Source organism: Melanotaenia boesemani, chromosome 16 (assembly GCF_017639745.1).
Source record: "Melanotaenia boesemani isolate fMelBoe1 chromosome 16, fMelBoe1.pri, whole genome shotgun sequence".
Taxonomy (NCBI): Eukaryota; Metazoa; Chordata; class Actinopteri; order Atheriniformes; family Melanotaeniidae; genus Melanotaenia; species Melanotaenia boesemani.
The window spans coordinates 32,091,509-32,106,458 of record NC_055697.1 but is presented as its reverse complement, the minus strand read 5'-3'; the positions used below and the strand labels follow the sequence as shown (position 1 = coordinate 32,106,458).

At 42.9% G+C, this 14,950-nt stretch overlaps 1 protein-coding gene across 1 annotated transcript; it reads right to left on the bottom strand.

Annotated features, from left to right (window-relative positions):
* Nucleotides 1-2,658: 2,658 nt before the first annotated feature.
* Nucleotides 2,659-14,086, bottom strand: prph2b (peripherin 2b (retinal degeneration, slow)). Its single transcript, XM_042010508.1, has 3 exons — nt 13,506-14,086; nt 8,103-8,349; nt 2,659-3,765 (listed from the first exon to the last, which is right to left on the bottom strand). Exons 1-3 carry the CDS (start codon nt 14,084-14,086, stop codon nt 3,562-3,564), a joined length of 1,032 nt encoding a protein of 343 aa, XP_041866442.1. The 3' UTR covers nt 2,659-3,561.
* Between the last annotated feature and the right edge of the window lie 864 nt (nt 14,087-14,950).

Sequence of the window (14,950 nt, the reverse complement as noted above, 5' to 3'; positions counted from 1 at the left end):
AAATCATTTCAGTAACTTCACTCCTTCATCTTGGCTGCATGGAACCTCAGATCATGTTTTAGATGTTCCCTCCTGGTCTCGCTGTGATTTCTGTTCTAATTTTTCTGACCTTTAAAGGAAAACCTGCCTTCAGATCTGAACCAGTCTTTGGAGTCCACAGTGAAAGTCAAAGCATTGCGTGATGTGTTAAAAGGATCAGGGAGGAAATCCGCAGCTTCACTTTAATCTCTTCATCTTCCTCACCCAGAGTCACCTTCTGCCTCGGTCTCAGGTGTACTTGTTGACCTGGAGACAGCAGATGTTGAGGTGAAGCTGCTGTGACGTACACTTATTGAGTTAAACAGATTCAGATCATCTGTGAATTCAGTTTTTCAGTCTGAATGTGTAAAAATCCTGAATTCGCTCCACTTCATTCATCCACCCGAGTCTGGGAGGTCTGACCCCCCAGGGAGCGCCGCGGTTGGTTCCTGCGTCATAGTAACATCATCAGAGTTAATCTGTGCTGTGATCTGATTAACACTGTTGATCTGAGGTAATGACCCACGCTCAGTAAAACAACACCTGAAAATCCTGGAAAATGATCCAGAAGTAACAGAAACCAGAAAAAAAAGGAAAAGCAGAGTTGTTTTCTGAAGTAAAAAAATAAAATAAATACAGTTAAATAGACTAAAATATTCTAAATTAATAAATGAAATAAAAAAATGAACATAACATAAAAGACTAATTACTAAATGAAAATCAATAAAATAAAAGCCAGATTAAAAGGTTGGTTTTAAATTTATCTTGCTGTCCTCAGGTCTTTAGGAATGTTGTTTCTCAAACGTTGACCAGAGTAAAAGAAAGTTCTTTCCTCATGGATTTAAGTTTTACCTTAGGGCAGGGGTGCCCAAGTTCGGTCCTCGAGATCTACCATCCTGCAACTTTTAGATGCAACCCTTCTCCAACACACCTGAATCAGATGTCATCTGCATGTCATTCAGCTCTGCAGAGGCCTGGTAACGAGCCAGTCATTTGATTCAGGTGTGTTGGAGAAGGGTTGCATCTAAAAGTTGCAGGATGGTAGATCTCGAGGACCGGACTTGGGCACCCCTGCCTTAGGGTATTATTTGAAGACCCTGTCCTTCAGACCTGAGGGTTCCAGTAGGCTCATAATGTATAAGTAGTTCAGATAAATACTCAGGACTAAGACAATTAACAGCCTTAAAGACCAGTAAAAGAATCTTAAAATCTATTCTGAAACTGACATAAAGCAAAGCCAAAACGTGTTCAATAACAATAACCTTCATTACCAATAATGAAAACCACAATTATATCCCGGTTGAGCTGATAGAAACGTTTCTGCCATCCATGCTTTAATAACAGATAAACAATTTAAAGTTGGAACAATAAGCTTGGGGTCATCAACAGACACAGCCATGTAAAGCAGGATGTCATCAGCATAACGGTGTCTCCTGATGGCATTTTTCTAGGGGTAACATGTAAATTTAAAAGACCTAACACCAGAATAAATCTTATAACTTTTACCTGAATGAACCTCTATGACCATTTCTAGGAGTAGCATATAAAGTTAAAAAAGTACAGGACCTAAAATCAAACTTTTAGGGATGCCAGAATTAATTTTTATAACGTTCAGCTGAATGGGCTTCCATGATGCTTTTGAGGGGTAGCATGAAGATAAGAAAGTATAAGACCTACAATCGAACCTTGATGGACACTAGAACTGAATTTATAACTTTTAAAAAACTGGTCGTCTATGACAGTTCCTAAGGGTAACATATAAATATTTAAAAGTTTAGGAACTAAAGCTGTGCCTTGAGGGACACCAGAATTAGTTTTATAACTTTTAGAGGAACAATCCTTCATGACACACCCTAGGGTAATATATAACACTTTAAAAGCATAGAACCTAAAATCAAACACTGAGGGACACCAGAATTGATTTTATAACTTTTAAATTAATAGTCCTCTGACAATTCCTAGGGATAACATATAAAGATGTAAAAGTATAGAACCTAAAGTTGAATCTTTAGTAACACCAGAATTGATTTTAGAATTGTTTGATGAATGATCCTCCATGATACTTTTTACAGGATAGGAGATATATATATACTGTATATAAACCTGATCGACACCAGAATTGAATTTATAACTTTTAAATGAATACTCCTTTGTTCCTTGGAGTAATGTATAAAAATTAAAAAGTAAAGTTGAACCTTTATGGACATTACATTACATACATTTTAGAACTTTTAGATGAAGGATTCTCCATGACACCTCCTAGAGGTAACATATATAAAAAAAAATATAGGGACTAAAATTTAACCTTGAGGGACGCCAGAATTATTTTCATAACTTTTGGACCCAGACTGATATTTCCCCTTTAGATGTTGACACATTATAAAGTCATGTAGTTGGTTTCTCTGAAATTAACTTTAGATTCTGGCTTATCGTTGTTCAGTGAGGAAGGATCGGCGTTATTCTTCTTCAGGCGGGGCTTTACCGCAGCAGCCCCTACACCTCCCGTACCTTAATCACCTCATGGGCAGGATCACCTACTCAAATGTTCCCCCACAGCCAAAGATGGGTCATGAAAGACAAGTCAGACAGCTTGGAGTCACAACTTTTTATAAGTGGTACACTGTACACAGCAGAGCGACTACAAACTCCAACCAACCCACAAAACCTGACCAAAACAAACAAACAACACAACAATAAGAAAAACAAACATCACGAGCTGGAAAACTACTGAAGAACACACACCGTTACACTGCCCATCAGTGTGTGTTGCTCCTGTTTGAGTCAGAACCGGCGCCACTCTGACACGGAACCAGACGGCCACAGAGGGACGCTTCACCCTGAGCTCGGTCTGCCAGGCTCAGATGCTCAATATGGGAAGTGGAATCAATTTAAAGACGATGGCTGTAAAAGTTGTCCAACAGGCGAGACTCTGCCTGTAACATGAACTGAACATCTGACAGGTTTCAAAGGATCTTTGCAGACCGGAGCTGGTTATGTTTGGTTTGTTTTTGGGTTTGGCCGTCTGTTTCCATGCCAACTGACCACATCAGAGGTCGGACATTGATGGAGGAGACCAGAGCCCGACCGATACCAGATGTCTACGACACACAAACATCTGGATGTAAACAAACACGTTTGGCATAAAACTCTGCGCCCTCTGCTGGACAAACTGGAACTGCGACTGGGTCAGACAAGTTGATGTGAGCTGATCTGTGGCAGGTCGTATCGGACGGGCTCGGCCGGGCTCGGAGCGCCGTCTGACAGGAACCACAAAGTTGGAGGGAAATTTAACATTTCTGTTCCTGCTGCTCAAAAATAAACTCTGTTCAACATATTTACAAAAGAGACAATATTGACATTAATTGTGTGCATGTGAGTATGTGTAGGTTTGTGTGTGTTGTAGCATCTATGTGGTGGTGTGTGTTGAGAACATGGAGACGACCACTCCTCTCATTTTCCCTGGTTTTGGGAGTGAGGTTGTGGTTGACGGCTGTGGGGGCAAGGGGGAAGGGGAGGTCTCAGTCCTCTGTGGGGGCGGAGCTTTCAGGTGGCGGCTTCAGCTGCATCTCCTGCCTCCTCCACCTGGTTGGCCCTCCCCAGAGTCTTGAGCTTAGCTAACATGTCGGCAAAAGTCTCCTTCACACCCTTCTCCAGCAGCCAGCCTTCACTCTCACACTCCGGGTTCTCTGGGTCAGCCATCGTCTCCAGAGTCGTGCTCAGGAACTTCAAACCAGCCACGTCCAACGACTATCACAGAGACACACACACGAGAAACAGTCTGAGTTCACACTCAATGTCTCACCTGTTTTATTGTTCTATGTTTGTGTGGCAGTGAGTGGTCTGTTCCTGCAAAGATCTTTGAAGGATAAAATTAACTCAGCTTTCATTTGAATTCAGCCAATGAGGTTGTCCCAGCTCAGTTTCCACCAGCAGGTCCGGCTTGGAACAGGTCGGTTTAATGCTGTAAACCAGGGTCTATTCAATTCGGTCCTACGAGGGCCGCAATCCAGCAGGTTTTCCATGTAGCCCTGCTTCAACACACCTGACTCAAATTAATTAGTCATTGTTCAGAACTTGATTGGCTGTTAGATCCATTTAATTTGAGTCAGGTGTGTTGAAGCAGGGCTACATGGAAAACCTGCTGGATTGCGGCCCTCGTAGGACCGAACTGAATAGCCCTGCTGTAAACCAATCCATTCCATTCCACTCCAGGTTTGGATTAAAGTGGATAAAATAAAACAATAAGTGTTTTTATCAAGCCTACAAGCCAGATAGTAAATGATGCGTCAGATATGTAATAGCTTGATGTCACAGTGGAGGAGAATGGAGGACATCCAGCAGTAAGTGTTTTTTTTTTTACGGCATGTGATTTTTAATTAGAAAAAAAAGTTTATTTAAATATGGAGCTGTTCAAGCTTTCTTCTTATTGCAGAGTTGCACAGGAAGTGATGGTCCTTTCGATCAGTTCGCGGATTGCAGTGTGTCAAGCTCCACCCTTTTGAGTTGGCTTGATAGGTTTAGGACCCCAACGGAAGGGTCCCAAACAGGTGGGACTCAGTATTTTGGCCCCCATCCCAGTTTTTGCTTGTGGAAATGCAAAATAATGTGTTTGTACCCGATGGACCTCCTGGTGGAAACAGAGCTTTAGATGTGGTTTGTTTAAAATAATTGCTTGCTAGATGTTGCTGAGCAGACGACAAACAGATTTAGACTTCATTCACACAAAGATGGAACCGATTTATTTTTAAAAAACGTTTTCTGTAAAGACAATCCACTGAAAACACTGTAGTTCATATGCTGGGCCTGTGGGTGGCGCTGTGGCACTGCCATAGAAATAAACTAAGTCAGTGAATAAGGCCATGTCATCATGAAGACAAAATAAGTGGTTTTCACTGAAGTTTTATACTCTTTGGATGTTTTGGTGACATGGAGCCGGTGTTTTCGGAGCCCAAAATGAAAAACCTGAAAAAGCCGCTGTTTCATTTCCGTGTTTACAATCCAAACCCGGAACCAAAGAGGCCATTGCTCCATCGCTACCTGCATGCACAAATCCCTCCAACACAAGTTTCCATACATCAGGGGTGCCCAAGTTCGGTCCTCGAGATCTACCATCCTGCAACTTTTAGATGCAACCCTTCTCCAACACACCTGAATCAGATGTCATCTGCATGTCATTCAGCTCTGCAGAGGCCTGGTAACGAGCCAGTCATTTGATTCAGGTGTGTTGGAGAAGGGTTGCATCTAAAAGTTGCAGGATGGTAGATCTCGAGGACCGAACTTGGGCACCCCTGCCATACATGCTTCATGTCTTCTTCTCTGTTGCCATTTCTATGGCAGTGTTAAAGCGCCACCTACAGGCCTGGTATATGTACTGCAGCACTGTCAGTGGTTTAGTTTGGAAACACATATTTCTTTAAATTATTTGTTTGTGCATGCATTTTATGGGAAAGGTGGGGCTACAGCGTCATTGGTTCATGAAACAGATGTATGGGTTGTAAAGACAAAAAAGAAATGGTGCTATTTTCTGATTTACTCACTTTAAGACCCAGTTTCAATAAATGGGGGTTTTCAGGCTCCTAAAACACTAGTTCCATGTGATTAAAATGACTAAACAATTCAGATACAGACTCTGCGTGGACATGGCCTCAGACTTTTCTCAGAAATCTGGTTCGAGGTCCATTCAGAGGATTCCCCTGACAGACCAGAAGGCTTCAACAGAAGTTTAGAGCTGAAACTTCTTCATTTATCCCGTAAATAATTCATTTTCATCCCGTAAAACTTCAGTTCAGTTCCTGCTGAAATGAAAATCAAAGCTGACCGTCAGCCCGGGACGCCAGAGTTTCAGATCAGAAATGCTTTCAGAATTTTTCCAGAAAGTACACGAAAGCAGAAAAACTGGATTCATCTTCTTCTCGTCATTTCTTTTTTAATAAAGCTTTGATTTCTCTAAGACAAACGTAAACCCATTCATGCTCAGTGTAGTAAATTTGCGTCAAACACCTTCAGGATTTTATTTTATTTCTTTATATCTAGTGATTATGATTTTATTTCATTCACCCTTATTTATGTATTTATTTCTGTTATTATTAATCTTTATCTGTTTATTGTTATTAATTTTTATGATATCAAATTGTACTTTATTTTGTTTCAGTCTTTCTTTTTGTGTTTTTTTTCCCCCGTATTTATTTATTCTAAATTGTAAAATTGGGCGATAAGGGGTTAAAGGCTTCATGAAACATTAGGGTGTGACTTCAGTGCAGCAGAATCTAAAAAATAATAAATAAAAAATAATAATAATAAAGAGCCAAAACTGAAAAATAAAACTGTATGACTGGACTGATACATCTGTGCTTTCTATGGAGCTAAGATCATAACTTCTGGAATTAATTTCCTGTTTTTTAACTTGTACACATGTACTAGAACTTGTATCCCTCTACTAAAAAAAAAAAAAAGAAGAAAAAAAAATTATATGCACTGCCTCTAGCACTACATGACAGCACCTGGTCCAACTGGACTCAAAGCGGTCTGACTATCACTTAATTATGACGTCCCATCTTGTTTGAATTCATGCTTGTGTTGTTCTTACTCTCAAATGTAAGTCGCTTTGGATAAAAGCGTCTGCTAAATGACTGTAGAATAGAATAGAATAGAATAGAATAGAATAGAATAGAATAGAATAGAATAGAATACTTGTAACTATACCAACAACTAAAGGTAAAAATCTAATCGACAAGTATAAATTAATTCTGTATGTAAGAGAAAAACATGTCTGAAAATACATCAGTTTTATAAAACATTTGCCCCACGTTTTAGAACTACTGAAGGACCAATCAGAAATCTCCAGTCCCAGAGAGAGCTGAGCAAACCTTAAACTTTCAGACCAGCAGAATTTATCCATACTTGTAGATTTTATTTGTAAGTTACAAAACTTGTGTCTCTGTTGTGGCTCCACGGCCTCTGGAAGGATTTTGTTGTTTTCCACTATAATAGTGATTTTTTCACTCCCAACAGACACTTGTGTACAACAATCCACGTGCACTAACCTGAACTCACACACATGAATGCAACAGCTCATGAGATAAACGTGAGGAAGATGATGATCATGAAGCTCCGCTGGATCATCTATTCTTTGGTTAATATTAGATTTGGTAAAACTAACTCAACCAGCTGGTTAAGTCAGCTTGTTCTGACATAAACATCATCATCATCATCATCACACACTCAGCCAGCAGCCAATCAGAACCATCACACCTCAGGTGAGTTCCTCAGGTGTCTGAGAGTGATTGAGTTCAGGATGTTGGTTTTAAAGCTATTCGGGTCAAACATGTTGTTTCGACCCAGATTACAGATCTGTTCTTCCTCCCAAGAAAGGTTCCTCATCCTGCCCTTCCCAGAATGCATCCTGCTGCTGCAGAAAGATTAACCCCCTCAGAATAGTTCCTGATCCTCAGTGAGCCTGACCACTGTGCGGCAGATTAAAGCGCTACAGAGGAATCATACGGCACACACTAACAATCAGAGCTGCACTAATCAATAATCTGTCAATAATCAGCAGCAGCTTGGATTTTCAGACTTCAAGAAAGCTTCCGTAAAGCTCAGGAGCATCGTTTCATGAGGACTCTGGAGTCTCAGGTGATCGTGACACAGCAGCAACATCAGAGCTAAATCTTATCCGTTATCCTGCTGCCTGTCAGGTCACATGACTGAATTTATCGCTGTGATTGGCTTGTTTTCAGTTCCCAGATTGAGCTCTGAACAAACCAAAAAAAACAAAACATCAAACTGAAACCAGAGAATAACAATCAAAAGAAATGGTGGAGCTGTTTGCAGGTTTCTGCTGTCGGTTATACAAAACCAGAACAGAATGATTGAAGCTGATGATCTGACCAATGAGGAGCCAGCTGTAGTGATCAGGTGACCATTTGTGTGACTAACAGCTGTATTTCCTGATTTCTATCTTTATGTTCATATTTACCATAAACCCACAGGTGGAATTGACCTTAACATTACATGTGGACCTGTTCCTTTAATTGACTGAGTGGCTCAGGCTGCATGCTGATTGGCTGAGGTGGGCGGACTCGTACCTCCAGGATGATGGTGATGATGACGACCACTCCAATGCTGGTCATAATGTTGCTGTAGTAAGAGAAGACGGACTCGCGGCAGCCTTGGTTCCAGATGTTGAGCTCCTCGGTGCGATGGTCATAGTCGTAGTGGGCGGAGTTATTGGTCAGGTGGTGCTGAATGCAGGGCCGCGGAGAACCAGGGTTACAGCAGCTGAACGGGACGCTGTCCATCAGGTACTTCCCCTCCACGTTACTAAGGACACGACTACAAGACAAACATCACACATCAGACACTGAAAGACCCTTTGCTGCTACTTAGTGGGGCCCTTCAGGTTTTTCTGGTTTCTCAGACCCCCTCAAACCCTTTAGCTGTGGAATCAATCTTTCATTCCCCCTGCATAAGCACTCTGAACAGTTTAAAATAGGTTGGGGGGGAGGTTTTGTATGGATGATGTTTTATGTCTTTTTATCTCAAGCCTGTCAAAGAGAAAATTCTGTCACTTGTGAAAAACAAAGGTTTTCTTTTTTCTTTTCTTTTTCTTTTCTTTTCTTTTCTTTTTTTCCCTAGATCCCCTCAAGCCTTTTAGGTCCCTCAGAACCCTTCGGGCCCTTTAGACTTCTCACATTCTTTAGGTCCCTCCCCCTCCTACAAAGAAATCACATTCAGCAGCGAAGATGTAGAAAAGAAAAGAGTAGCTTCAGCTTCTCTGCAGACACTGCTCGTGGGGTTTAGAAATCTGATGTAGAACTTTTATTGATGAGTAAAAAAATTTTAAAAATCGTCCTTAATAATGTGTACACGTGTTTATCATGGCTACCTCGAGTCTGTTTATGAGTGTCTTCCAAAATTAATGTTACGAGTTTGTAAGCTGCAATGTGTGAGCAAAGGTGGATTTATACTTGCGCGGCATCTGCAAGTGGTTGGTTACGGTGTAGCTGAGGCTGGTGAGTTTGCTCTTGCACTCGAGCATAGGGGGTGTGCATCATTTTGGTGTTAGTTTCTCCTCATAATCTGAAGGTGGCAGCAGGGGTGGTATCGGCCAGTAAACTCACCTGGTCGGAGTTCTTTTGATGGTTCACTTCAGTTCGGTAGGTATTTTGAGTTTTAAAACAACAATGACGTCCACTATGGTTCAGTGTCTTTATTAGCTTGTGGAAAAAAATGAAGAAATAATTCGATCAGTCTCTCATCAACTTGATCCACTGGTTATTGTTTTTAAAAATGGTGGTTACCACACAAATTCACAGAGAATATCAAGATATCCGGCAACACGTGATCCCAAACTGACCAATCACAAGGGAGTACCTCCGCATAACCGTCTGCGAAGCAGGGGTGCACGTCAGGTCTGGAAGAGGTACGCCGAGCTACGCCACGCCTATGGCAGTGATGCAGATGCCGCACGAGTATAAATCCACTTTAACCAGTAGGGGGAGTGTAGAGACCAGACTGACCGGATGTAAGGTCAGAGGGTCTAGACGAGACATAGCATGTTTGGCTCAGGAGCCTTACGGGCCGTCTTTGAAACAGCTTCACTGGTTTTTCTATGTAATCCTCAAAATCAACCAAACACTAACCTCCTCTATTCTCATCTTGTAAATCATTTAGTTTATACTCCACAAATTCAGCAACTTTTCCATACCTCTAAGATTTTCAACAATCATGTAGCTTAAATTGACTGTAATGTCCAATCAAGAGCAGCCAAAGATCAACAAGTGATTATAAAGTTCTATATCTTAAAAGAACAAAAATAATGTCCCAGAGAAGACTGGACCTTCTTCCATTCTGGAGTTGCTCCCTGTGAGAGGTGCCGAACAGGTGTGGGCATACTCCTACATAATTTCCCTCCGACATGGATTGTTCATAAAGGACATCATATTAAAGCACAAGAGTGTCCACAAGTGCACTTGGCACCAGGACACTCTAGGATGCAGTTTGATGATCGACTTTGCAGTCATATTGTTGGACTTGCAGCCGCATGTTTTGGACACTCGAGCGAAGAGAGTGGCGGAGCTGACAACTGATCACCACCTGGTGGTGGGTTGGCTCAGATGGTGGGGGAGGATGCCGATCAGGCCTGGCAGACCCAAACATGTTCTGAGAGTCTGCTGTGAACACCTGGCGGAGTGCCCCATCAGAAAGAGCTTCAACTGCCATTTCCAACAGATCTTTGACTATGTCCCGAGTGAGGCAGGAGACAGACTATGTTATGCGCTTCTATTGTCAAGGCAGCCAACAGGAGCTATGGCCATAAAGTTGTCATGCCTGTTGCAGCAGTAATCCCCAGACTCATAGGTGGACACCAGCAGTGCAGAGTGCCATCAACTGAAGGAGTCCCATTGGGCCTTTTTGCCCTGTGGGACTCAGGGAGCAGCTGAGTGTTATCGTCAGACTAAACAGAATGTGGCTTCGACAGTCGCTAAGGCAAAAACATAGGCATGGGAGGAGTTTGGAGAGGCCATGGAGACTTCTGGACGGTTTTGAGGAGATTCTGTTGATGAAGCAGTGCTTCATCAACATTGTGTACAGTGGGGATGAGGGGCTGCTGACCTCAACTCGAGACATTGTGGGTTGATGGAAGGAATATTTTGAAGACCTCAATTCCACCAACATGTCTTCAGATGAGGAAACAGAATCTGGGGACCTGGGGGTGGGTTCTCCGATCTCCAGGGCTGAGATAGCTGAGGTTATTAAAAAGCTCCTCCTTGGCAGGGCCCTGAGGGTAGAAGAGATCCGCCCAGAGAGAAGGGTCCATCAACCTCGGACTGAGGACGAGAAGTGTGGTTTTTGTCTCGGTGGTGGAACAGTGGACCAGCTCTACACCCTCTTCAGGGTCTTGGAGGGGGCATGGGAGTTCCCCTAACCAATCTAGATGCGATTTATGGACTTGGAGAAGGCATCCGACAGTGTCCCCCAGAGAATCCTGTTGGGGGGTGCTCTGGGAGTATGGCATACCAGATCCCTTGTACGAGTTGCACAAGCTGTCCGGTCTCTGTACGACCAGTACCATAGCTTGGGCCACATTGCCGGCAGTAAATCAATTTCATTTCAACTTTGGGTTGGACTTAGCCAAGGCTGCCCTTTGTCACCAATTCTGTTCATAATTTTTATATACAGACTTCCTAGACGCAGTCAAGGTGCTGAGGGGATCCGGTCTGGTGGCCTCAGGATTGAGTCTCTGCTTTTTACAGATTATGTGGTTCTGTGGTTCTCCAGCTCTCGGTGGAGCAATTTGCAGCGAGTATGAAGTGGTACGAATGAGTATCAGCACCTCCAAATCCATGGTCCTTAGCCAGAAAAAGGTGGAGTGTCCTGTCTGGGTTGGGAATGAAGTTGTGCCCCAAGTGGAGTAGCTCAAGTATCCCGGGGTTTTGTTCAGGAGTCTGGTAAGGATGGAGCACAAGATTGACAGGCTGATCGGTGCAGCGTCTGCAGTGGTGCGGACTCTGCATCAGTCTGTTCAGGTGATTGAGTGAGATGAAACAAGTGGAGGAGCTTAGCTAAAAGGCTAAGCTCTCGATTTGGTCACAGACTGTGGGTAGTGTCCGAAAGAACAAGATTGCAAAAACAAGGGGCCGAAATTAGTTTCCTCCATAGGGTGGCCGGGCTCTCCCTTAGACGTAGGGTGAGAAGCTTGGCCATCCAAGAGGGGCTCAGAGTAGAACCACTGCTCCTTAAGAAAAATCACATAAAGTGGCTCGAGCATCTGGTTAGGATGCCTCCTGGACGCCTCACTGGTGAGATGTTCTGGGCACGTGCCTTGGGTAGGAGACCCCGGGTAAGACCCAAGATAGGCTGGAGGGACTACATCTCTCGACTGGTCTGGGAACGCCTCTGGATCCCCCCCAGAAGAGCTTGAAAATGTAACCAGGGAAATCTGGGCTCTTTTGCTTCTAAGCAGCTGCCCCCGCATCGCAACCCCAGATGAGAGCCAAGAAAATGAATGGATGGATGGTTACTGTTGTGTGTTTGTTTCAACGCCAATATTTTTTCTCCTGTAAGCCAAGATATGAGAGAATGATGTGGAGATGAGATGTGTTATCTCTACAAAGTACTGTTAGAAATATATTCTCTTGGTTGGCCTATATGCTGCTATATCTATTGATACATTTATTTTACATCATTTTAGAGTCAGAATCTGATAATGGAGCCTCCGTTATCAGATTCTGAGGCCTGGAAACATCACAGATGGATGTTCACTGGAATTAAAAGAGTTAAGCTTCTTTGTTGTTCTTCATCCCAGTTTGCTACTCTGAAGGACTGGAATCTGTAAAAAACTGCATCCTACTACTTACTGTTGATCATTTATCATGAACAGTGGTTTATGATCTGTGTATTTACGTCTAGTTTGTCGGGTTTTCCTTGTTGAACGTAATGTATAAGCTGTGAGTGTATCGCTAGTTGTGTTTTTTTTTTTTTTTAATTATTGTTATTATTATTTTTTTCCAATTGTAAGAAAACTAATTGTTTTTTACTGCTTCTTATTTTCTCATCACAAATTGATCTGATTTTATAGACATAAACGTGACAGTTTTTTTTGTGTTGTTTTTTGTTTTTTGTTTTTTTTATGCAAATGAGGAACCTGGTCCTTTAGTTCTTCGTGGATGAAACTAGGTTCAGGTCGGGGTTTAATATATTTATAATGCCTTTTTAAAATCTTTTACACTGTAATCTGTAAATGTGTATGAAACGTTCAGTGTGGTTTTTTTAATCGCAACTCCAACTGTGTTTTGGGACATAAACTGTTAGATATAAAAGTGATTAAATTTGATGTTTTTTTTTTTTGTGACGTCAGCAGTGTCCTATGAATTGGGGGTGGGGCCTTTTTGATCAACCAGTGGGCGAGTGTGGCCCATGGATCTTGGGGGATAATGAGTTAATGAGATGATAAGCTCTGAGATGATTAACTGGAAACCGAACTGGAAAAGTTCTGTTGGGTCCATTTCTACCATCAGTCTGTTGATCATATTAGACATCACCTGTCCTGAAGAACTGGGTTTCATCTGGTTCTGCTCAGATTTAAATCTCGTCGTGTCGGTGGATGGGAAAGCTGGAAATTACATCAGATCCTCTTAGAGAGTAGAATCTGGGACATGGAGCTCCTGCACGGCAACTTTTACCTCTCTAATTCCTAATTAATCCTGTGCTGAGCCTCTGGGAGAACTCGCTCTGAGCTCTGGACCTTTAACAAGCCACAGAACCAGAGTAAAATCACATCAACAACCAGAAACTAAAATCAATGAAGGAAGAGACTCTCGGAAGTCAGATTTTTGGGTCTAATGAAGACTTTCAGTTAACTATAAAACTCAGTCATGATCAGAACTGAAGTTTCTTAATTTCTGATGAGATGTTGGGTTTATCAATCAATAATAACTGATTAATGATTGATCATAGCTCTCTAACAGCAGCGTTCAGGTACTCACTCTTTGACCATGTCATTGCTCATGTCCAGGTAGCGGTTGCTGATCCACTGGACCTCGAACCAGTCCCTGAAGTTGTTGTTGCCGCAGCAGCGGAACTCGATCTGGGTCATGTCCAGTGTCCTCTTCATGAAGCAGCGTCCCGGCGTGTCCGTGTCCTTGTAGAACCTGATGGCGTTCTTCAGGCCCTCAGCCAGCGTCAGGTACACGGAGAACTGCATGAGGAAGCATAGGAGCACAACCACCACCAGCACCACGTTGAAGCCGCAGCAGAAAAGCATGTACGGCTTTAGCATCGGCTTCAACTTGGAGAACTTGATTGGGTCCAGAGAGTCGTGACACATCTTTCCTCCGAAAGCGTTGGCCCCACAGGCCACCATGCCCACCAGGATCAGCAGGTTGGGCACTAAATGGCTCTCGCTGTTGTCCATGATCTCACTCCGCTTACGCAGCTCAATCTTGAAGAAGATGCCGAGGCTGAAGATGATGATGCCCGCGATGACCGAGACCCAGTAAAGCATCCACAGACCCTGAGCCAGCTTCACCCGCTTCTGCAGGTTGAATTTCACCAGCATGAACGGCATTTTGACGTCTTAGAAAACTTTCACAGAAACCAACAGTCATTAAACGTTACGTATTGATAAGAAGGTCCTTTCTGTGTGAACAGCTTGAGAACCCAAGAGGTTCAGAGTTCTGACCCGATCCAGAAAGGTGCAGCTAAACGCAACTCAGACAAAACTCCAGGGGTCAGAGCCATGATGTGGAGCTGGAGGCCAGGGTGGTCCATAGACCCGGTGGACCGGTACCTATCAGCCGCTACAAGACCTTCCTGCTGGAAGCATTAAGGTGTGAATGTGAGCGAGCTGTGACACGCCAACCTAAACCCTGCAGCGCCTCTGATCCCATTAACAGCAGATGATCTGCTGCCTCTAATCCCCCTGCTTACTGATAATTGGTTTGAGGTTAATCAGCAGCTTCTATCTCTTCTCTGTCACACAGTTCATTGTATGGTCACCTGTGCACAGGTGATGCTCTCAACTGTCCAATCAGCAGACAAAAGTCAAGGTAAACTTCTGTCACACAGGTGTCCCCCACCAACAGACCCCCCAATCACTCAGCTTGAGCCTACATGATGTTTTTGTCTCAGATGCTCAACGATTCTTCAGATTTTCCTCAGTTTTTTTGTTTCATCAAATATTGTACATTTATTTTAATCAAATAATGATTTCAGATTATTCTGAAATGATTTTCTCAGATGTTTTAAGATGTCCAGAAGTATCATTGTTCCCGCTATGTCAACCAAATTTAATTTTCACTTTAAACTTTCTCACTGTCACTGTTATTTCAGATGAATAACCCTGGTTATCTCATGGTAATGCCTTTTTCTATCGTACAGAACGGCCAATGGGCTCGACAGGCGGGAGGCGACCAACGACAGCGACAAGCGA